The 23,375-nt window shown below is 37.0% G+C and overlaps 1 protein-coding gene across 1 annotated transcript in view; it reads right to left on the bottom strand.

Moving 5' to 3' along the window:
• Positions 1-6,510: 6,510 nt before the first annotated feature.
• The window catches only part of LOC136830810 (uncharacterized protein PF3D7_1120600-like), a 211,255-nt gene continuing 194,390 nt past the window's right edge, over positions 6,511-23,375 (bottom strand). Inside the window, exon 12 of the mRNA XM_067090737.1 lies at positions 6,511-11,678. Coding sequence (XP_066946838.1) covers positions 7,346-11,678 — 4,333 coding nt within the window. The 3' untranslated portion in view covers positions 6,511-7,345. The remainder of the gene's footprint in view (positions 11,679-23,375) is intronic.

Here is a 23,375-nt window from a genome sequence, read left to right as displayed (position 1 = left end):
ATCATTACTATCAAGTAGTACTTTAAATGACCACTGAGCTTATCTATTTAGTTCTCACAGGGCTGGCCCACATGGTTTGCTTTTATTGACCATAGCTCCGATTTTATTTAATATATTATAGCTCTTTAAAAAACAGGGTTTTGACGCAGGAAAAACCTATTTTTGGTAGTCGCTGTTTCGTCCCCAAGGAGTTACCTTCCAAGGTCTACCAGAGCTCCATGGTGACCAAACTATTATCAAAGAATTCTCTTCTAGTTGGTCTTTTGGCCAGGTATTGTGTCGTAATGATTAACATTATAACACGTGATGGATTATATAATGGACTCAAAGATAAGAGGGCACTTTCCTTTATCTTCAGCGAAGCTGAACCCAGTTTTTCCAACGTCAAAAGAACCTGCAAGAAAGAGAAGTGACTATTGCGCATGCACATCTGCCCTCTTGTTTACAACTGGGCCGTTAAAAGACCAAGAAGCCATTACTCTCTGTTGGTCAATGCAGGTTGATCCCTTGTCCAAATCCCGTGCCTTTTCATCAGGGAAGTGGGAGGGTTTTGAGGACTCAACAGTGACTACCAAAAATAGGTTTTTCATATGTCAAAACCTGTTTTTTGATAGTGTAGTTGCTGTTTCGTCCTCAAGGAGCTTTACAAAGAAATTGACAGGTGACAAAAAGGGCTTAAGCTCTCACTTTTTAATCCCAACACCCCTAAGGAAATAACATTTCCGGTCCAAGGTCACCACATATTTCAAGTCCTATTCTTTATTCCAAATACTCTTCAGGTTTTGACACCAAGGAACAAGAAACTATACACGAACTTACGTTTTAGGATGTAGTTCTACAGTGGTGTACCTAAGCATGCTGGGTTTGGTTGTAGTACTGTTGCCCCTCTCCCAGCGATAGTTAGCATACTCACCATCAATGAGACCCCTGGTTTTCTGCCGCAGCACCTAGGGGTTAAGACTAACCATGCCACCTACTGATACACAGTGTAGTCGAATTTGTTCGAGCATGTGGCAGTAATTTAACTGATGACTACCCTGTACATTTGGAGACTTCTTCAAAAGAGACATTTCCAAAGCGAGGCCAAAGACATACTTAATGGGGAACACTACAATCATTCTCAGCCCTTGTAGGGACAGTGGTTAGTTTGTGCTAGGGTGTAGGAAAACAGGACATTCTGGGGTGTTTGCCGTGACTTCTAGGTAAACCTTAAGTGCTTGAACTGGGCATAATGTCTTGTCTGCTAAATTGAGTTTTATTATAAGAATGGATTTCCTTTTTAAAGGATCCATATTCTTGGCCAGGAATGATGAGCCAGGGGACAATAATAATTGATGGTCAGCTATTTGCTTGATGCATCATCCCTATCTAAGGGAGCCCAGTTCACTAATACGAGCTCATGATGCTAATGCAATCAAGCAGATCACCTTTTGTAGCCTGTGCATTGTGGTTGTATTGGGTCCACTGAATTGAGGGGTTGATAGAAGTCTAAGCACCAGTTCAGGGACCAAGTAATTGGAAGCCTTTCAGGAGTGGGCCTTTGTAGAGCAAAAGACTGCAGAAGAGAAGTGACAACGTCTATACTGGAGTCAATCCCGAATTCATAAAGCAAGGGTTCTGTTAATGCAGCCTTGTATGCCATGACTGTTGTAACCACAAGGCATTTGTCTTCAAATGGGTATATAAGAAAAATAAAGTGCTTCTATGGAAATCTCAACTGGGCTCTCAGTATGGATATAATCTAACCATATCTTCCATATGGACTGGTAATGCCAGATAGATGTCCGTAATTTTTGCACTAGGTACCTAGCAATGTTGGGTGAGTAATTATCACGATAGATATTTTTTTAAAAAATCTATACGTGAAGGTCTCGGCTCAGAAAGGAGGATGCATAAGAGACTTTCCCTCCTACTGTCTGGGATAGAACAGTGGACGCTAGTGGAATTGATCTTTTTGTCCGTTGTTGAGGTAATAGGAACCAAAGCCTGTTTGGCAAATTTAGGCTATTAAGTACACTGTTCCTATGAAGGTTAGAAGTTTGCTCAAAACCTTTGAAATCTAGGACAATGGAGGAAAAAGATATTGTCCTCCCCTTGTTCCAGTCTTAAGGAAGGAATCTCTTACTGTTGCTTGACTGTCCAGGTTTGGAGACACATATATTAGGAGTTTGTGATTCTAGTATGTGGCAAACAGGTCCACTTCTGGTTGTGGAAGCATGCTGGCTATTGTTTGAAGAGAGTGGTTGTCCAACATCCACTCTGTTGAGGCTGTCATTTTCCTTGATAGAGAGTCTGCTATTACAATGAGACGCCCTGTGAGGTGAAATGCAGACATGTGCCACTTCCTTGCTTGCGCCATCCGAAGGATGGCTAACATTACCATACAGACAGTCCCCGGTTATTGGCAGGGTTCCGTTCCCGACGGCATGACGACAACCGAAAATCACTGCTAACCGAAAATCGGCGATAATAGCACTGATCCCTGGTTAGCGGCGCCGATAACCGGTGATCAGCACTGCCGATAAGAGGCAATCAGCGCTGATAACCAGTTATCAGTGAAAATCTGGCTATCATCGTCACTAGACAAGCGCCGTAAAACCGGATTGCCGGTAACCGAGGCTGCCGATAACCGGGGACTGCCTGTATTGAGAGGAGGTGAATGTGATCCACACCTCTTTAGGATATCGTGGTTATGTTCTCTCTCTTCTGGAGGTCTGAGTTTTTTGAGAGACAAAAAGACAGCCATCAGCTCCAGGAAATTGATATAAAAATTCCTGAGTAGCTGATTACTTACCTCCCTGCCACCTGACGATCCTCCCAACCTGTCAACTCATACAGATGGAGGAGTCAGGGTGACCTGTTTCACAAGAGATTCCTTCCAAATCCAACTCTTTTAATCCTTTGATGAGGTCAGTCTCGCATCTTTTTTCTTGCGTGCAATAGCCAGAATTTGTTCACTTATTTAGTTGCAATCTATGTACTGGATCTGTTACTGATGAGAACTGCAGCAGGCCCATCATACATTCTGATTGCCATCTGGAAACTCTGGGCTGTGCAAGGAACCTTTAGAGGACTTACCTTCTGTTTTGAGTATAATGGGGAGAGACAGCAGGCCGTGAAGAGTATCCCAACACAAACATAGTCCCAGCCACTGAAAGTGTCTGCTAGGCATGAGGCAGGATGTTTTCAAATTTATAATAACACCTTTTGACTGTACTGTAGTCTGTTGACTATTGCTCTTACGTTTTTTAAGCAACCTTTTCTTGTGGGGCCCCCAGATCTTTTTGTTTGAGTTCTTGAACGAATACCGTTGCTAATTCTGTAAAATATTTTTTAGGCAATGTTTAGCCCAAAGGGCATGACTTTAAATCTGTACGTATCTTTTCCTATCTGGAACCTTAGGAAAGAGCATAAGGGAATGGCTATAGGGATGTGCCACTGTCTGAGTCCCTTTTTGGAATGATTCACGTGCTCAGGCAATGGTAATTATCCGAAACTTTCGGCAAACAGTGTGCTTGTTCAGTGCTGATTGGTTGAGGATCACTCTTCTTTCGGAGGAATCCTTTTTGAGGACACTGAAGAGACGTACTGGGTGGCAAATATATGCATGTTTCTCTATGGGCCCCATTAACAGGGCCTTTCTGTACATATAAATAATGGTGTCCCCCAACAGGGAAAACTTCCATTGTCTGTGATGTCATCGAAGCTGACCCCCAACCAATGTAATTCCTCTTGGTTTATTTTAGGGTTAACTGAAAATGGGAGATTTTAACAACAATTCTTTAATGGAGTTATGTACAGTATTTCCAAAACTTGACATTTGTCAATTATATTTTAGATACTCACAAAGCATATTTAACTCATAACGTTACTTTACATTCTGTACAAACTGGGATTGGATTATGCGGACAGATCATCAAATATCCATGGATCAAGTGAGAATGATCATTTCTAAGACAAGTCAAAATTACTTGCGTGTGGCATTCTTCTTGATATGATGAATTCATTCCAATTGGGCTTGTTCTGTTTAAATTTGTTTTGTATCAGGTTATCCGAGTCAAAGCTTGATAAGATGAATTCTATTCAATTTGGGCTTGATCCAAGTAAATTTGTTGCTGTCAACTTCATTACTCTAAATATTCTACATTTATAATGGGTTTAGAGATGTTATTTAATCACTAATAGGATTATCTGTGTGATCTTATATTAATTGCCACTATGGTTTCTTTACCAGCTTCTTTATTTCCTTTAATGCCTACAAGCATAGCTAATAATTTTAATAGCTAATCCTGCCTCACATACAGTAATTCTTTTGTGAAAACAAGTATTGTTAGACAAGAAAATTGGTAATGATTGATGATGAAATTTAGGTCTTGAAGACCAGACAGCGGAACCCATCAGGATTATTCAGCGCAGTGATGAAGATGAAATCTATAAATTAATGATGTGATTAATAATGAAAAGGTGAATGATAACATTGGCTGTAAATCATATACCCCATGAAGATTTGGACTTATCAGGGTATGTTAATTAGTACAAACCTTTACATCTTCTATGTTCTATTGCATATGGTTGTTAAATATTTTAAGTGTGTAAAAGTTCATATCTTATGCACAATACAAGGAGGGACTAGTTCATATTTGTTGACTCAAAAGTCTATTGGCTCTAACTGGGAAGGTGATGAGTAATTATTTTTAAAAAATATCTTTAATCCAAAAGTTTTTTGTTGGTAAATCGCTTACTTATATTTCTACTGCACTACACATATCATTAAATCATTATGACAAGTCAGAGGTGGTTCGCTTCTTTCAACTTGGACAAACAATTTTAGGGAAACTTTAAAAGCTCCACTGCATATTCTGAGTCTGTCCGTCATTATGAGAATCGAGACTTTTCAAAGATGTATCTGAGGCTGAACTGTATTTAACTGACATCCATAGTCTAGAGTAGACACTGGTTTTTACAGTAATTTCAAGGTTAGTGCGCCAGCTCCCCAATTTGTGCAAGATAGCTTTTCATCAAATTAATATATTTTTCCATTTGGCATGTAAATTATCTGTGGCAATTCATCCTGCACTGACCATGACTCATCTCTTCCTCTCTCCAGTGAAACAGAATGAGATTTACACTCTTCCAATGTATAAACACGAATTGATATTCAAAACAAAGCATTATTATTACTATTACCATCATCTAGGACTTTTGTTGTCTAGGTAATTAAAAAAAAAGGTAGCATGACTGCTGAAGCACAACGAGACCATGATTTGATTGCTGCATTTGAATAAGGTCAGTTCCAGTCAATACTTCCTCCAGTCCACTGGAATGGCAAAATTCTTACAGCTGTAGGTCTCAGATGTTCCCCAGTTCAGAAATCTGGTTTTCCTTGGTTTGGCTACCCATCCTACAAAACAGCTGTGCCTTTTTTTCTCCTCTCAACTGGCTGGTTGTCTGCATCCTGACAAAATGGTGACAGTACTCTTTTCCTCCGGTGCCAATAACAATGATAAACAATCTAGTTTCCATTATCCTAGCCAATAACAACAATAAACAATCTAGTTTCCATTATCCTACCCCTAATAGAATATTTCTGTCTATCAGTTATGCTAATCTCTGAAAATATTTTTAGATTTGGAATTGAATATTATCCATTCACTATTTCTCTCTTGTCTACGAAGTTACTAAGATCAGTCTCAATACTCCTAGCAACCAGATGAATCTGGTACCTGCAGGGTCAAAGTAGGCTACACACATGAGCAATATGAGAACTCAGTATTTTGTGAATAGGATATGTGCCTAATGTGTATTTATTTCCTATTCTTAAGCTCTGGGATACTGTGATAGACTAGACAGTCAAAGTATGCCAGAAGCCTATGCAAGAACTAAGTTGGCTAGATCTAGGTCCCTGTCAAAGATGACTTCAATTATTCGACTGATGAAATCGTGCTCTCAAAACCTAATGCCCTTCTTTTCATACCAAGATAGGATCTTGCCTTACAACAAAACCATGCATCCCCATCCAGCTCATGAATAAAGACAAATATCCTCCCAGAAACATCCCTTGCATCTAGCATATAGTGTATTAAGAGAATATGGGCCCATATTAAGAGAAGCTGTGATTATGTTATATGCCCGTCACAACCACACAATAAAACTGCCGTACCTTTGAGATACACAAAAGAAAAAGCATCAGGTGATTTGGCTGGAGAACATCAATGAATTAATATCAAAGCTAAAATACAAAGAAAACTTATAAAATATAATGTGATTAGAGATACTGTCCTCACTTCTCATGAAGGTCTAACTGGGTTAAACATTAAACCATAGACCATCAGACCCCTTCCTCCCAAAAAAAGCATAACATGCCTGTAAAAAAAAATAGAAAATGTACAGTACACTAGTAAAATAAAACATAGAAATGTAAATGAAAATAATGAATAGCTTTTTAAAGTACTGTGCCAGGAAAACACAAATCCAGCTCAATAGCAGCAAGGTAAAAAAAAAAAATATCCAAAAATTTCAACACTTTAATATGAACAAAATGTGAACAAAACAATTGTACAAGATAAAACCAAAAGCAATAAACAAGCACAAGTAGATGAAAAGGTTGTAAATGAAACAGCTTCAATACTACATTTCAACATAACCTTTCAAAATTTGCTTACCAGCAAAAAAATCTTTTCCACTTGATTTCTTTTTCTTGTGATTGTAACCATAAGTTCCTTTTCCACAATATTGGATCCTTTCTACCTACAACGTTGTTTATTACTCTCCAACAGGAAATTACTTGAATTAGCTCAATTTGGGTTATGTTCTCTCAAAGCGTTTTTCTTTATTCTTTCATTACAGCTGACATCATCAGAACTTCAAATTCTTTTTCCACTTTGCAAAACTCAGGCTTAGCGACACCAGCTTCAAGATTCATTTCTGAAAGCATTCATTACAATTTCCCAGATACTACATGAAGTTGGATGATTTGAATAATTTAATACCAATTAGCATTAAATGGGGTATGCATTTTGACACATTCAACTTGCCTATCTTTTGACATCAAATTGTAATTTTGTAAAATTATTTAATCTAAATTTATACCTAATATCCTACCATTAACCTCACCATTCCTTATCATTTTCTTTTTATAACCCTTCCTCTTCTTAACAATTGTTTTCATACACACTGGGGTGCCTACTGCCACATTTTCAAGATCCATCATTTCTTTGGGAAAAATACCAATGCTGACTTTTTCAGCAACTTCATTTTCTGTTTCTCTTTTGGACTTTTTTTTTTTTTTTTACATCGACCTGACGCTGTAGTAACAAAACCGTCAGGGATCTTTTTCACTTTATTTTTAAACTTTAGATTTCTTGATATTTCTCTTTTTTTTCTTTTTTTTTACCTTCTTAACAACTCCAATACTTATACCCGGTTCTTCCCTTCTTTTTTTCTTAATCAGGCTGGAACTGCAAATACCATCTTTTGTGTACAGATTCGTGTGTGAGGATGTTTTCTTTGTTCCAGATGATTCTAACACCTCAGTAACATTCTTACAATCCACAGTTTCTTTTATATTTTTAGCTTTCTCTTTCTTGCGCCCAATGTCTTTACCAAGATGAATATTATTTTCTGCAGAATATCCATTATTTTTCTGAGAAGACATATCAACTATCTCGGCTCTGGAGGATTCTTTTTTATGTCTGTCCGAGAATTTATTACCGTTTTCATAGATAAACTTTCTTTTCTCGTGTATGGGTTTTTTCTTACTTACAAATGCTGGTCTCTGAGTTTTAATAGCGTTACTTTCTAGCAAAGAAAAATTCTGTGTCATTGAAGTCTCATTTTGTTTTACTTCTTGTGAGGTCAATTTACTGTGAAAACCCCTTTCCATATCCATCTCAACACTGCGCATAGGTTTGGAAATATCACTATTATCTACACTGATACGTTTCCTTTTCTTCTTCTTCTTTTTCTTTTTTATGCCAAATGCTGCATTTTGAAGATTCATTTCTTCATGGGAAATACCAATACTGACTTTTTCAACAACTTCATTTTTTGGGATTCTTTTTTTGTTCTTTTTAAATTTTTTCTTTACATCAAGCACATTGTTTTCACCCAGTTCATCCTTTCTTTTTTTCTTATCCAAAACTGAACTACAAATATCACCTTTCCTGTCCACAGTTGTATGTGAAGATGTTTTTTTTATTCCAGATGATTCTAACACCTCAACAATATTCTTACACTCCACAGTGGCCATTATATTTTTAGCCTTCTTTTTCTTACACTTTTTTTTAATGTCTTTATCAACATGAATATTATTTCCTGCAAAATATCCAACATTTTTCTGAGATGTAGCCATTATCTCAGTTCTAGAGGACTCTTTTGTTGGGGCATCGTGACCAATACCCTCTGAAAAATGTAACTTAATTTTACTACACCTGTCTAAGAATTTACTGCTGCCTTTGAAGGTAAACTTTGTTTTCTTGTGTTTGAATCTACCCTTACTTACAAATCCTGGACTCTTACTTTTAACAGAGTTACTTTCTAACACAGAAAAATTCTTGGTATATGGATTCTTACTTTGTTCTGCTTCCTGTTGGGTCAGTTTACTGTCAAAATCCTTTTTTGTGTCAATCTCAACAATACAAGTAGGTGTGGAAATATCACTGTTATCTACATTTATTTGTTTTCTTTCCTCATTTTTCTCAATTTCTTTTCCACCTTCCATTACATCCAAATCAGCTTTTGTAGTTGCACTCTCACTTCCAACTGGAGTACTGACAAGCAAATGAGTTTTCATGTCTTTCTTATTTTTTACATCTTTCTTAACTGTAATACTATCAGGGTAAACATTACCTATAAAATCTTGACTCACATATGAAGGACCTTCCTTTAGTTCAGAATATGTAATACCATCAACAGTGTTCCTATCACTCAAGAATGAATCATCTAATGTTTGCACTTCATGAATAATAATACCTCTACCAATATCACTTTGAATATACCTTGGTATACATATAAAATCATCATAGTCATCAACTTTTTCTTCCTTGATTTTGATGCCTCCAGTATCTGCTGAAATTTTCTCTACAGGCTTTACTGGGTGTGCCACATTTTCAAGCCTAACTTTTTTTCTAGGGCTTTCCTGAAAATTGCTCATTTTTCTTTTTTTCTCACTGCTGGTTTCCTTACAAAGGGCCTTACTATCTTCTTCAGGTTTTACATCCTTACTCTTTATAAACTCGTGTTTATCTTCTCTTACAAACTGTTTGCTTTCACTAGTCTCACTGTTCAAGTCTTCAAAAGATATGAAGGTTTTCTTTTTCTTTTTTGAAGAGCTCTTTTTATTTTCTATCGATTGGATTTCATCAGTAAAATGACCCACTAATTCACCAACTGTTTTCTTAAAAGTTTCGTTTTTAGCTGACTCTGACTCTTCCAATGAAGACTGTGACTCAAATACAGGGAATGGCAAATCCTCTAATTTATAGGGGAATGCTGACTTTTGTCGTTTTTTAGAAGAACTTTTACATGTGACTTGATTTTTCATTGTACTGTGACCAAAATGTTCATCAGAATTATCTATAAGTTCTTTGTGTGATTTAACACTGACCTTTTCCTTGGAAGAATCTTTAAATGCAATTTCTGATTCAGGTTCTTCCAGTTGTGCTTGTGATGCAAGAGTGGTCAATGGTAAATCATCACTATCAAATAATAATTCTTGATTATACTTTTTCAACAAATTTTTTGGAGTACATTGCTTCTTTTTACTTAGACTTTTACCCTTATTAGAATCAAGTGCACATTCTTTAAAGGCTTTATCAGATAATTCATGTTTTTCACAATCCTCTAGTGTAGCCTGTGATTCAAAAACTGGAAATGGTAAATCATCTACGTCATATACTGAAGTTACTAGATGTTTTTCAACAGAATTTGTGCAGTTTTTCTTATTTTTCATTTTATCTTGACCCATATATTTATCAGGGATTTCTGCCAACTCTGAGACTGGTATATCATCATCATAGTCTGATGATTTTTTATGCTTTTTTCGTGAGCTTTTGGGTGTGATAAGTGTCTCTCTTTTTAAAGATATATCTCTCAGTGAATTGGAATACTTATCATTTCCACTATTTCCATCTTTGTCTTTAGGTCCAGAAAGAATTTCTTTGTTCTCACTCTCTACAGCGCTCAAATGCTTATGTCTAATGGAGCTACATGAATTTTGAGAGATGGAAGTTTCACTTGCCTGATTGAAAGAAAGAGAAGTATTGGCATTTGAGCATTCTCTGAAACTCTTGGCTGGTACATTATCAAGCTCTTTCTTTATAACTTGAGAAGGAAATTGTGGGAATGGCAGGTCATCCACTTCATATTCTGAAAGTCTTTTAGATTCCTGTCTGGATGTCCTTGACTTTTTAGTTTTAACTCCTTTAACATTAACTTCCTTTCTTTTTGGAACTGCATCTTCTACCAAAACTTCTTCATTATCTGACCACTCCTTAACCTCAACATCATTTATCATTTGTGACTGGAATAGAGGGAAAGGTAAATCATCCATTTCATAAACTGGGAATTTTCTCTGCTGTGCCAAATCACTTCCGGGAGTGTCTAATTTTTTCTTCTTATCACTCCTGCATTTTCTTTTTGTTAAAGAAAGCCAATTCTTGAAAGGCTCAACATGTTCAATACTGTGACTACCTGTATCTTCCTTTGTTGGTCTTGAATGCATTACAGCACACTCATCTTTATTTCCACTGACCTCCAGCTGGCTATGAATGCATTCACTTGTCACATTTTCATCTATTTTCCTTTTAAGAGAATTTCCAAAAGAAGAATCTGGGGATTTCTTATAATCCTGCTTTTGGGTGTTTCCATGATATTCCTTATTTGTTTGGGAAGGATAAATGGGTACAGGTGGATCATCTTCTTCATGGACTTGTTTCTTGCAAATTTGCATGGATATTTTAAGTCTCTCTGACTTTCTTTTAGATCTATTTTTAGGAGTGCTACTGGATGAAGTTAAAAAATCTTTTAGTGGAGAATATCCACCAAACATGGAAGATTCCATATCAGTGTCACTACTGGAATTCTCCACTATTACATCCGACAAATCCTTCTTAGTTTTTGAAAAAGAAGTGTTCAATGTTTTGGGTTCAAAGCTAAGGTCAGTGGTCTGGCTCGGTCCAATTATATTTTCCTCGTCACTAGCTTCATCACCCCTTGGCGAACGTAATTCGTCACTATTCCGTTTCTTATTTTTCACTGAATACAAATCAGGTAATACACAGCTCTGAGATTCATTAATACAAATATTATCACTATCACCACAACCTCTTTTCTCTATGTCTACTTTCTGTAGCACTGGATCCATCTGACCGCATGGTATCCCACCACCAAATTCTAAATAGGAATCTTGAAAAAGGCCACTCAATTTGGGGGACTTCCACATCCCAATGCTTTCTGACAAAGGACTTCCATGGGGGCCAACTGATACTTGGGTGCTTGTTAAAATATCAGCATCATTAAAATGGATATCTTGACATTCTAGTGTGCTTTCAGTACCAAGAGCGCTATGGTTATACTTTCCTAAATTACATTTCAACCATGATGTGTGACAATCCTTTTCATTATTGTCACTATTTTTGATTTTCATGTTGCCATACATATCTTCCTTACTGTATAGTGATCTGGAAAATATAAAAAACAATTATGAGCCCTTTATAACATGTTCATGAAATGTGGACTTTATTATAAACAACAAAAATAAGTACATTAATGTCTTCTCAAATTGTGAAAATTATTTCTATAAAGAAATCAAAGGCCTGGAACAGCTGTGAAAAGGCAGAACTCCAGCCAAAATGTTAAGTTTGATGGATTATTCTGTTTTCAAAACTTATAACACATAGCCAGCTGAAATATTACCCTATTCAACACAGAATTTTTCAAAATTCATTCAAAATTTAAAATTCATTTCAATACAAACCCATTACTTTATGAAAGTGTAAACTGCAGTAGCAGCAATCTCCATACAATTCATCAAAGAAGTCCTCCTTTTCCACTAAAATGAGTATGCAACAGGGTTAATATGTTCCCTGAGGGGTGAAAACTAAGTCATTCTTTGCAATATCGTTGCCATAATTAATGTAGATTAATATCATTATCCTTCTCTTAAAAGTTTGATGGTAATTAATATTTAATAAGCTTTTTTTAAGTCTTTGGACACCAGCAGTAAGTGCCTGTACCTACCACTCCAATTCCTAGTCAGTAATTTGCAAGATCTTCTATTAGTTCTGATTTTTATCATGAATACAGTAAATAAACTATTGCATCTCTATTCATTACTTGGCATTAAGTGCAGTACTACTTTTTTCTACACTGCCAAGGAACTATATTTATCCACAACTTACCACAAAGGAACACATACTGTTGCATGTATATTCAACACACAATTGTGCATCATGATTTCAAGAATACATGTTATACTTATAATTCTTTTCTTACATCATCTTATTGAACAGAACTTGTGTTATAAATAAAGAGAGGAAGAGAGAGAGAAAACAATGACTTTAGGCTTCATCAATAAGCGAGCGAATGGACAGTCATTTTGATATATATTGCTTAGGTAACTGCTGAAGTTGTTTCAATATGCTGCGTATATGAAGTCTATTCACTAAACTCAACATAAAATCAAGGCAACCATGTTCTTTTGTTGTGTAACTCACAGGTTGCTAACAGATCACTGTGTACCTTATAGAGTCTTATCAAAATAAATCACACTCTCACAAATACACATAATTATATAAGAGTGGTAGTTGTAGTTTTCATTATACCCTTATATATTATTGCATTTAGTTGTTTTTAATTAACATTATGTGCAGAACTAATTTTTTCAATGGTGTAAATAAATGATGTACATACAAACAAACACACACACGCACACCGTACATAGATTTCTGTACAGTAAACTGAATACCTGTAGTTTTTCTCTAATATTGTTCGTTTATCAACTTACACATCATTTATTCACAGAATCATTATTACAGTGTGCAAATGAATGAAGGTGTCTGCGTGATTTTGTTAGCTGAAGACTGGTTAATAAGGGGTACACTATTATTTTCCCCTTTCCTGCTGAGAGTAACCAGAGTTGCTGAACAGCAGCACCAGTATGCAGTAAATATGCCTCACTGTCAAACTTCTCAGTTCCAGAGGTCCTTTATTCCTCACACTGTTGGACTGTGGAACAGTCTCCCTGAGGACATTGTGCAATTGGAACTTCAAAAGTTCAAGCAAAGATGCAATGAATTACTACCCTAACACCATTATCCTTTCATTTTAATAACTTATTTACATTTTTATCTATTTATTTATTATTTTGTTAATTTATTTATCTTTTTTAATAAATGATCTCTTTCTGTTACTTCTTTCTAATGACCATATTCTTTGGAAGCTTAAATTTCAAGTCAATAGCCCCTGTGGGCTTGTTCCATATGAAGAGCATTCATCTTCTGAATAATAATAATAATAATAAAGTAATATCATTATCTAAGTGCACACTCACACAAGATTCGTTCAGTAAGTAAAGACTATTTTTAGTTTTTCCTTTCAATTATTTAACAAAAAGATGGGATTAATAAGGAAAAGAGGTTGGCCTAATGTTATCTGGGCCACCAAAAATGCAACCTGCACAATACATGAGATATGTATATACAATGAAATCATGTTTAGGGAGGAAATTTTAAGGGTCACACATGAGAGATCAAATGATGTGAGTATATATGGCATATTTCATCGTTTTACTCCTTTTGCCCTATCATGGGAACTAAGTTTGTGTAAAATACCCTATGTTTACATCTTTAGTATACAGTATAAGGCATTTCTCAGTGATGACTGTCCAAAGAAAATTCATTTTAAGAAAACTACTACAGGCAGTCCCCGGTTGACGGCAGGCTCGGTTAACAGCGATCCGGTTTTATGGTGCTTGTCTAGCTATGAAAATTGGCAATTTTCGGCGCCGAAAATCGCCAATTTCCGCTTATCGGCGCTGATAATTGGGTATTGGGGCTGATACATACCTAACAGAGGGGCTGATAACCGAAAATCGGTGCTTTTCGGCCCCGATAACCCCTGAAAATTGCTGAAAAATCGCCGATTTTCGGTTAGAGGCGAGTTTTGGTTATCATCACACCCTCGGAAGTGGAACCCCGCCGATAACCAGGGACTGCCTGTACAAAGTACTTATCATTTTCTGTTTTACTGGAATTAATGATTTTCATTTCACCTCAAAGTATCACGGAAGCTTTACCTGTATGCATGTGTTTACGTCTACATGGGGCATTTCATCAAAGTTGATGTCACCATCTCTACATAGTGTGTGCATTCTTGTGAATGTTTCTTAGCGCAGTATCACATGTTGCCAATTTTCTTTTTTGCTTTGTTTGATTTACTGTACAGTACTTCAGTACAAATTTAGTTGACTGAGTTTGATTAGCACACATCATAAAAAGAGTATTTTATCACTGTTGATATTTCATCTGTAGTTATTGTAAAAATATTTAAAATGCAAATTTGCAGATATTGGCAACACATGCTATTTATAACTGAAGTCTTGACACCACCAACGCCATCAAATGAGTGTTTGTGTATGTACCCTATCATAATTGCATTTATCTTTTGGGTAATTTCAGAAAATACAGTCAAAATATAAATGACAATACTGTAGTGTAAAATATAAATAACAAAAAGTGAAGGTGTGTGTGTGTTACTGTATAGGCTTCAGTGAGCTCTCTCTCTCTCTCTCTCTCTCTCTTTTTTTTCCTGTTACAGCTCAGTACTGTACACATCCTTTAATAAAATATGGAAAAATCTTGAACATATAAACACAAAACAAAACAAGCTCTAGCAAGTCAGACATCTACCCAGCCCTTTTCATCCATCCCACACTGCATCCCAACTCCTCCCAGCCAGGAAAACTGGTTCCCACAACTCTACCCACCTTCCAAAACAACCAACTCTCTGAGTGAGTTCCTCTGCACAGCCTTACTGCCCCTCCTCCCCCACCCCTCAAACCCTTTCTCAGTCTGTTCAAGAGTGTATGCAGCGTTACCACCATTTTCCTGAGGCTGTGCAGCATTGGCAACCATCTGAGAACAGTTTTTTCAAATAAAAAAAATTTATATATATCTTTGGGCCTTGGTCCCTGGTTCGGGTGTGTCAGACAATGGCGAGTTCCAGATAATGAAGATCTGGATAATCAAGTGATTACATATGGGGGTTCACTAAGTACAAATATTGGTAGTCCATGGAACCTAGGTAAACATTAGAATACCAGATACTTAAACTTTGTATACAAAACCAAAGATATAGTTTTAGGAACATTTTCTGGGAAAAGGAGTCTTGTATGCCATCAAATATGACATTCATCTGACCATATATCCAGCAATAGAATAATTGGCATGGGGCAGGGATATTCTTAACACTTCCACTACATTTTGATACCTTAGCTTTTTAAGTACTGTATTTTCCTGCACTGAAGATGCTCTGGCATCAAAAACACACTCCACTTTTGACTAGCAAAATTTTGGAAAAAAAAAATGTAAATGTAAAAATAAGGTCACATAACTTTCACCTACCTTACCAAGACAATTTGTGGATGGCTCGGTGACATGTAGGTCCCGTTAACCAGTCTACATTTTTCTTTTACAGTACATATAGATGGTAAGTTTACAGCCAAAGTTTACATATAGCTTTCAGGTAGGTACCCACAGTATGATTGCACCTACACCAAAATATCTGAGTTTCGTAATTCAGTGTTTGGTCCCACTGTTGTTTTTACCTTCACTGAAGTATCTAAATTATAACCAAACAAAATAATGATATGTGGGTTTAGAATAAAACACTACACTGTATTTTGAGTTGGCGACACTGCCCTGGCTTTTTTTTTTGTTATCCCACTATGAGTATTCACTTGTCTCAGTGTCTTGAAGTGGTGTGACTTTGACTCATACAGTATACTGACTATTGTAGATTTTAATTTAATTTATTTAAAAAATATCACATGTTCTTGCCAGTTTAAAATATCACATGTTCTTGCCAGTTTATTGATTTTAATACTAATTAGCTTTTCTGAAGCTGACATATCAGCCAACTGAAAAACTTGAACAGATCACTAAATAACATAGATGGTATAAACTGCCAGCTGTGTTTCATCAGAAATTTCCTTGCCCAACACTGTATCAGTGTATGCAAATGGATGGGGCTACATCTGGTAAAGTATTTTAAGGTTTTGATAGTATTAGATGTAAGCTCATGTAATTTTTTCAAAATTTCAAACAAAGGAATAATATATGTAATATTGGACATATGGTACTGAATAACATTTTATTACAGTAACCATATATTTAAGTCTTCAAAACCTGAAAATATTTTGCACTTCATTACACATGAACATGACACCACACACTGAAAAAAAAATCAAAGATAAAATACAAATACTCGTTGTACATAAGGAAAAAAATTCAGTCTGTTTTATGTAGACACAAAATGTTAATTTTTACTTATCTGATAACAGCAAAACTGAATTATAGTACTGAGCAAAAAGATACCTGTGTTTCATGTATTCTTCCAAGTTTCTGAAACTGTTTTAACAAATCCAAATTTTTGTTTTACTGTCTTATAATGTTCTTTAATATTAAGTTTTATGTTTAACACTGGAAACTAACTGTTACCTTTGCTTGCTGTTGCTTACTGAATGCAACACATTTTACCACACAACATGTGAACATAACCAATAACAAATGGTTAGTGAATGTTTGGTGACAACTGTCTTGCTAGGATAGAGTAAGATTTACTGGCAACGTTTTAACATGGCACAATTTCACTTTTATCGGTTAATAATGTTCCCAAGTAAGAGTCACTTAAGTGCTGTAGAGTGAAAATAAGAGTATGGTATTTGTATACAAAATGTAAGTTACTATAGCCTGTTGACTCGTCTACTGTAACCTGCCAATATGGGAATGAATCTTTGTGACCAGGGTACATACAGACACTCCTCTACTTATAAACTTTCAGAGATACGAACAACCGTGATTGTAAATCAAAATTTGTGCAGAGTGCTCCGTCTGCCACCCGTAAGTTCGAATTTTGTATCTGTGCGCCTCTGCTTACTTACAATTTCTGCCGCTACCCGTGCCGAACAACACCACAGCTGACGCCAATACATGGCCCCAAACTCCCAAACCTATGAAAGTGATTAGGCGTGATCTCTTGTGCTTTGAGTGTTTCTTGTGATTTTATTGTGAAATATTTATCGCATCCGTTATCTTTCATGGCTAATGCCAAGCATAAAGCAAGAGATTATAGAGGCAGTGGTAAAAAGCAGCAAGCTATCTCAGTGGAAACAAAAGTGGCAATTATAAAGAAATTAGAAAGTGAAGAAATAGTTGACGTAGCATGCCATTATAATATGAATTGCTCGACTACTGACACAATATTTAAGAATAAAGACAATTATGGAACATGTAGAAAGTGCTGTGCCAATGCAGTCAACAATTACAAATAAGAGAAGGGAAAGGGTGGTAGAAGATATGGAAAAATTTTTGAGTACCTGGATGGAACACCAGGGACAAAGATATGTACTGCTTAGCCTCGTGCTGTTTCAGGAAAAGGCTATGAGCCTTTTTGATGACTTTAAGGCTAAGGCTGGCAAAAGCGCTGAAGATGAAATATTTCTTGCATGTCATGGATGGTTTTGTCATTTCAAAAAACACACTAACTTGCATCATGTGTGTGTTAGTGGTGAGTCAGCGAGCGCTGACAAAGAGGCAGCCAAAAAATTTCTGGAGATACCCAAGGAAATAATTGATAATGAAGGTTATACCCCTCAGCAAATTTTTAATATTGACAAGACAAGCCTTTTTGGGAAAAAAAAACCAGAAAAAACATACAGGCAGTCCGCGGTTAACAGCGGACTCAGTTAACAGCGATCTGGTTTTATGGCGCTTGTCTAGCGACGAAAATCGCCGATTTCTGCTTATTGGTGCCGATACATACCTAACAGAGGTGCCGATAACTGAAAATCTGCGCTTTTCAGCGCTGATAACTCCTGAAAATCGCCGAAAAAGTGCCGAAATCGCCAATTTTCGGTTATCATCACACCCTCAGAAACAGAACCCAGCCAATAACCAGGGACTGCCTGTACATCAGCCACAAAGAGAAGATGATGCCTGGATTTAAGGCAGCGAAGGACAGGCTAACTTTACTGCTGAATGGCAATGCATCAGGAGACTTGGAGCTAAAACCTCTCCTCATGTATCATGCAACAAATCCACACGCACTGAAAAATACCACAAAAGTTCTCTACCCATAATCTGAATGTCCAATAAATAACAAAGCCTTGGTTACTCTTGCTGTGCTTGAAGACTGGTTTTTTCACCACTTTGTTCCCAAAGTCAAGCTGTACTGCCGCGAGAATGGGATTCCTTTCAAGAATCTCTTAATTCTGGATAATGCCCTTCGTCACCCACTGCACTTAGATAATTTCCATCCAGATTAAAATTGTTTATTCACCCCTAACACAACTTAACTCATTCAGCCAAAGGATCAAGGCACAATAGCAAATTTCAAGATACATTACACTAGCCGTACATACGGGCAAGCATATAGGAGGTAAATGACCCAGATTTGACCTGACGTGACTTCTGGAAGGGTTACAACTTTTACAATTGTATGAAGAATATCAATGCTGCATGGCATGAGGTGAGCAATATAAACATGAATCGAGCATGGAAGGTCTTATGCCCACAGTTTGTAAATGACATCAGAGGGTTTAATCAAGAAAAGGAGGCAAAGGGAATCCTTAACAGTCCTGTTTAACATAAGCGAAAAGTTACCGCTGGACTCGGAGGAAGAGGACTTTGAAGAGCTGTTTAACCCGTAAGAGGTTACATACTTGTAAACAAGGTTTACTCCCTCAGGTTACAAAAAACTGAGAATTATTTTCTTGGCTTAATCAATGCCAAATGCTCCCAAAAGAAAGTAAATAGCATTTAAAAGGCACACAACCCACATTTAAAGGTCCAAAACTGGAAGTTTGCATTAGGGGCGTATTCCCCACCTGGCTGCTGAGACATAACCCTTGTGGTGCTGTTGTCTATTTTTGCTTTTTTTCCTTTTTTTTAATACTCTCCATACCTCCCTTTATAGGCCCCCCTAATACACCATTTTTTTTCACTAATATGAACATTATATAAATTTCTCTTACAAAATTGAAATTAGAAACAAATTTATTTTACTTTTTATTCAGTAATACAACTTGTAAACTACATTTTCATTTTTCTCTATCACTTTTACAAACTTCTAAGAGTGTAATATTCTTCAAAACAGTTCCAGATATAGTGGCATATCACAGTCATGGCAGCGGAAGCAAGAGTCTTCTCTCTGCTGTGGTCGATGATTTGTATGTCTGATGTTTGGCACCTAGTGGCACTGGCATCATACGAATGAAATAATGTGCAGAAAGTTGGGTTGGATCTCCAGCAGCAGAGCGATGACCTGGTGAGGGGCGTTCAACAGCATTATCTTCTAACAGCTGCCGTATCACTTCAATTATGAAATCTGGCAGTGTATATTTCTTTATGGTTCTTGAGCGTAAACAGTATTTGTGCATCCAACATTGTGATATCTAACATGTGAAGGAAAAGTTTCTTGTACCATTTTAGTGTCTTACAAGCACAATCAATAGGCTCCTGTCTTCCTGGAATAAAGATACTGGAAGAGAGTTGGAGATGTATACCAATTAACGACAAATAATACAATTTTTATCAAGATAAGGCTCCATAACACTACACCATTTCTGACACGGCCAGCCCTACCTCCCCAGCCACCCATACCTCCCCTCCCCCATGCAGTTCATAGAAATGGACGACGAACTCGTCTTCCTCTTGCTGGTGGTGGTGTCAAGGATGGGGAGGGGGTATTGGATGGGATGGGGGGGATCACTAAGAGCATTGTATTGCCATTGGTGTGATTATTATTATTATTAAGATAAAAAATAAATGGAAGTAGCCCAAATCGAATAAAAGAGCCCAAGTCAGATCAAAAGTAGCCCAAAAAGTCGCAAGTAGCATATTGTGAAATCTGGTTGCCAAAGGTTTAAAAAGCAGCCCCATTTATGATTTGTATCCCAATCTGGCAACCCTGGGCCGGCCTCAGGCGCCGTTATGTTTCTGGAGGTTTGCCAAGCACCCATCCAACATAAACAATATCCATACAAGGGGCTATGAAGGTGCGCAAATTTAAAAACTTAAGAACGTCATATGATGTGGATAACCTGTGTGGGACGACTTCTGCAACACGTTACATGACATAGTTGACCTCTTACTGGTTAAGAGATATTCACGAGAGTTGACGAATGAGGATTTAATGGAACTGTACGAAATTCAAAAAACAGAAGAACATGAAGAAGAAGATGTCCCCTTAAAGAAATTTGAAACAAAATTGAGGGCCAAGGGGTTTTCTCTTATAGAAAAAGCATTGACCATTTTTGATAATCAGGACCCCAATGCTGAGAGATTCTTAAAAGTAGCAACAACAATCAATGATGCTATCCAGTGTTATCTTGTTATATATGATGAAAAGAAAAGAAAAACAATGCAAATTTCCTTAAGACAAATTCTTCAAACCAGTGCCTTCAAATTCAGGAGCCTCCCCATCTCCATTGACTGCTTCCTTCCCAAATGAAGAAATCCTTGCTGAAGCAATCCTTCCCAAAGAAAGTGATGCAGAAGAAATCCTTCCTGAAGAAGACATTGACGTCAATGACCCACAAATCCTGTAATTCCATACCGCCTCTCCCTCTCTCATCATCCATCATGTCAAGCCTACAACACCAGTTTCAAAGGTAAGGAAAACTATACTTTCCCGTATTATTATCATAATTTGTTTAATGTTAGGTTTTATATATCATTCATATTAAAATACTCTATAAAAAACAGTACATTACTAGTATTGTGTTTTATTATGAAAAAACAAAAATACTGTAGTAGTGTACATACTGACTTTGCGTATACCAGGTTGAACTTACGAACAAATTCAAGATATGAACAGCTGTTCGGAATGTAACTCGGTCGTAAGTACAGGAGCATCTGTATATCTTTCTATTTTTATGATACTTTTGTTTATTTACTATTTTTAAGTATAATTTATAATAATTTTGATTACTGTTTAGCAAAAGATAACCTTTCTCTGGGGTTAGGATAGGCCTATGAAAACTTAACCTTTGACCTCTTGGTTGCATTGTAAATTTCAGAGACTTAACTAAGGAAAAAAATAGTGTCTTCAATGCAGGACAATACTACGGTAATGTTTTTTGGTGTTTGGTAGTAGCTCTGCAGAGTATACCACTCCACAACTATGGTTAAAATCTCCATTAGGTGCATACTTTACTAATAATTAGCTCCATCATCTGGGGTTTCTTACTTTCTGCAGGTGCCTCAATTAAAAGATTTCTCTTTCCTGAAAGATTTAGGATCTCTGCCTAAGCAACTTACTACTGGATGACATTCAAAATATCAGAATGTTCTACAGTGCCTTCTTCTATTGCAAAAAACAAGAGGAAAAACCTATTTGTGGTAGTTTCTGTAGAGTTCTCAAGGAGTTACCCTTCCATGGTCTACCCTAGCTCCATGGGGACCAAACTACAGGCAGTCCCCGGTTAACGGCAGGCTCGGTTAATGGCGATCCGGTTTTATGGGGCTTGTCTAGTGATGAAAATCGGCAATTTTTGGCCCCAAAAATCGCTGATTTCCACTTATCGGCGTCGATAATTAGGTATTGGCGCCAATACGTACCTAACAGAGGTGCCGATAACCGAAAATCGGCACTTTTCGGTGCCAATAAGCCCGAAAATCGCCGAAAAAGCACTGGAAATTGCCGATTTTCGGTTAGTGGCGATTTTTTATTATCATCACACCCCCAGAACGGAACCCCTGCTGATAACCGAGGACTGCCTGTAATGTCAAAGAATTCTCTTTTAGCTTGGTCTAATGGTTGGGTATTGTGTCTTAGTGATAAACACTGTAACACTTGATGGAGCATGTAATGGACTCAAAGATAAGGGGTGGCACTTTCCCAAATCTTTACAGCGAAGCTGTATGCCCAGGTTCTTCCATCATCAAAACCTGCTTAGAAGAGGTGATTAATGTGCATGCACAGTTCACCATAGTGTCACCAACAGACCCACACTGAGACCAAGAAGCATTACTTTCTTTTGGTCAATGCAGGATGATCCCTTGCCCAAATCCCATGCCTTTTCATCTGGGGAGTGGGAGGGTTTTGAGGACTCAACAGCAATTACCAAAAATAGGTTTTTCCTATGTCAAAATCTGTTTTTTGATAGTGTAGTCACTTGTTTCGACCTCAAAGAGCTTTACAAAGAAGCTGACAGGTGACCAAAAGGCTTAAGCTCTCACTTTTTATTCCCAACACTCCAAAGGCAAAACATTTCTGGTTCAAGGTCAAGCCTCAAATTTCAAACCCCATTCTTTATTCCAAATACTCATGTAGATATCATATAATCTGAAAGGATTTTCTGTATTAATGATAAGTTGTGGAACATTCCTTTTAGTTAAAACATTTAGTTAGAATGCCAACTTCTTTAAAACAATTTGCACTTTACAAAACTAGCAATCAATGATGAGTAAATGCCGACCATGTGATGGCAAGAAATGCCGGGCTCCAGCTTTCACACACAAATTAATTATCAATTCCAAAAGTTTAAAACTAAAATCTTAACTGGAACTTACTATTAAGTACCTACCTTGCTATTTTTGATGTTTCCATGATCCTTGCTAACGAAATCGGAAAGAAAAAATCACATTTTTTCAAAATGCTGGCAATAATAAACCTTACTGTGTTGACCAATGAAGAGTAAATGGTTCTTGGTGTCCGCGCAGGTCTGTTGTTGACTCTATGGTGGACTGCACATGCACATTAATCACTTCTTCTTCTAAGCAGGTTCTGACAATGGAAGAACCTGGGTATACAGCCTCGCTGTCAAGATTTGGGAAAGTGCCCCCTTATCTCTGAGTCCATTACATACTCCATCAAGAGTTACAGTGTTTATCATTACGACACAATACCCGGCCGCGAGACCAAGCTAAAAGAGAATTCTCTGACATTACAGTAAACCCCCCGTATTCGCGTTCTCATGGTTCATGGACTCCACGATTCGGTTTCTCTGTGGAATATATCTAGCCATCATTCGCGAAAAAATTCGCCCATCTTGCAGTATTTTTCACTGAGAAATATTCACTAATTACTGTATTTCTGAGTTCAGTCCTGTCAGCGGTGAACCCATTCCATTGCACGAATTTCTAGGTATAACAATG

The sequence above is a fragment of the Macrobrachium rosenbergii genome, chromosome 47 (genome assembly GCF_040412425.1).
Source record: "Macrobrachium rosenbergii isolate ZJJX-2024 chromosome 47, ASM4041242v1, whole genome shotgun sequence".
NCBI lineage: Eukaryota > Metazoa > Arthropoda > Malacostraca > Decapoda > Palaemonidae > Macrobrachium > Macrobrachium rosenbergii.
The sequence above is the reverse complement of the archived record's forward strand: the minus strand, read 5'-3'. Positions and strand labels throughout refer to the sequence as shown.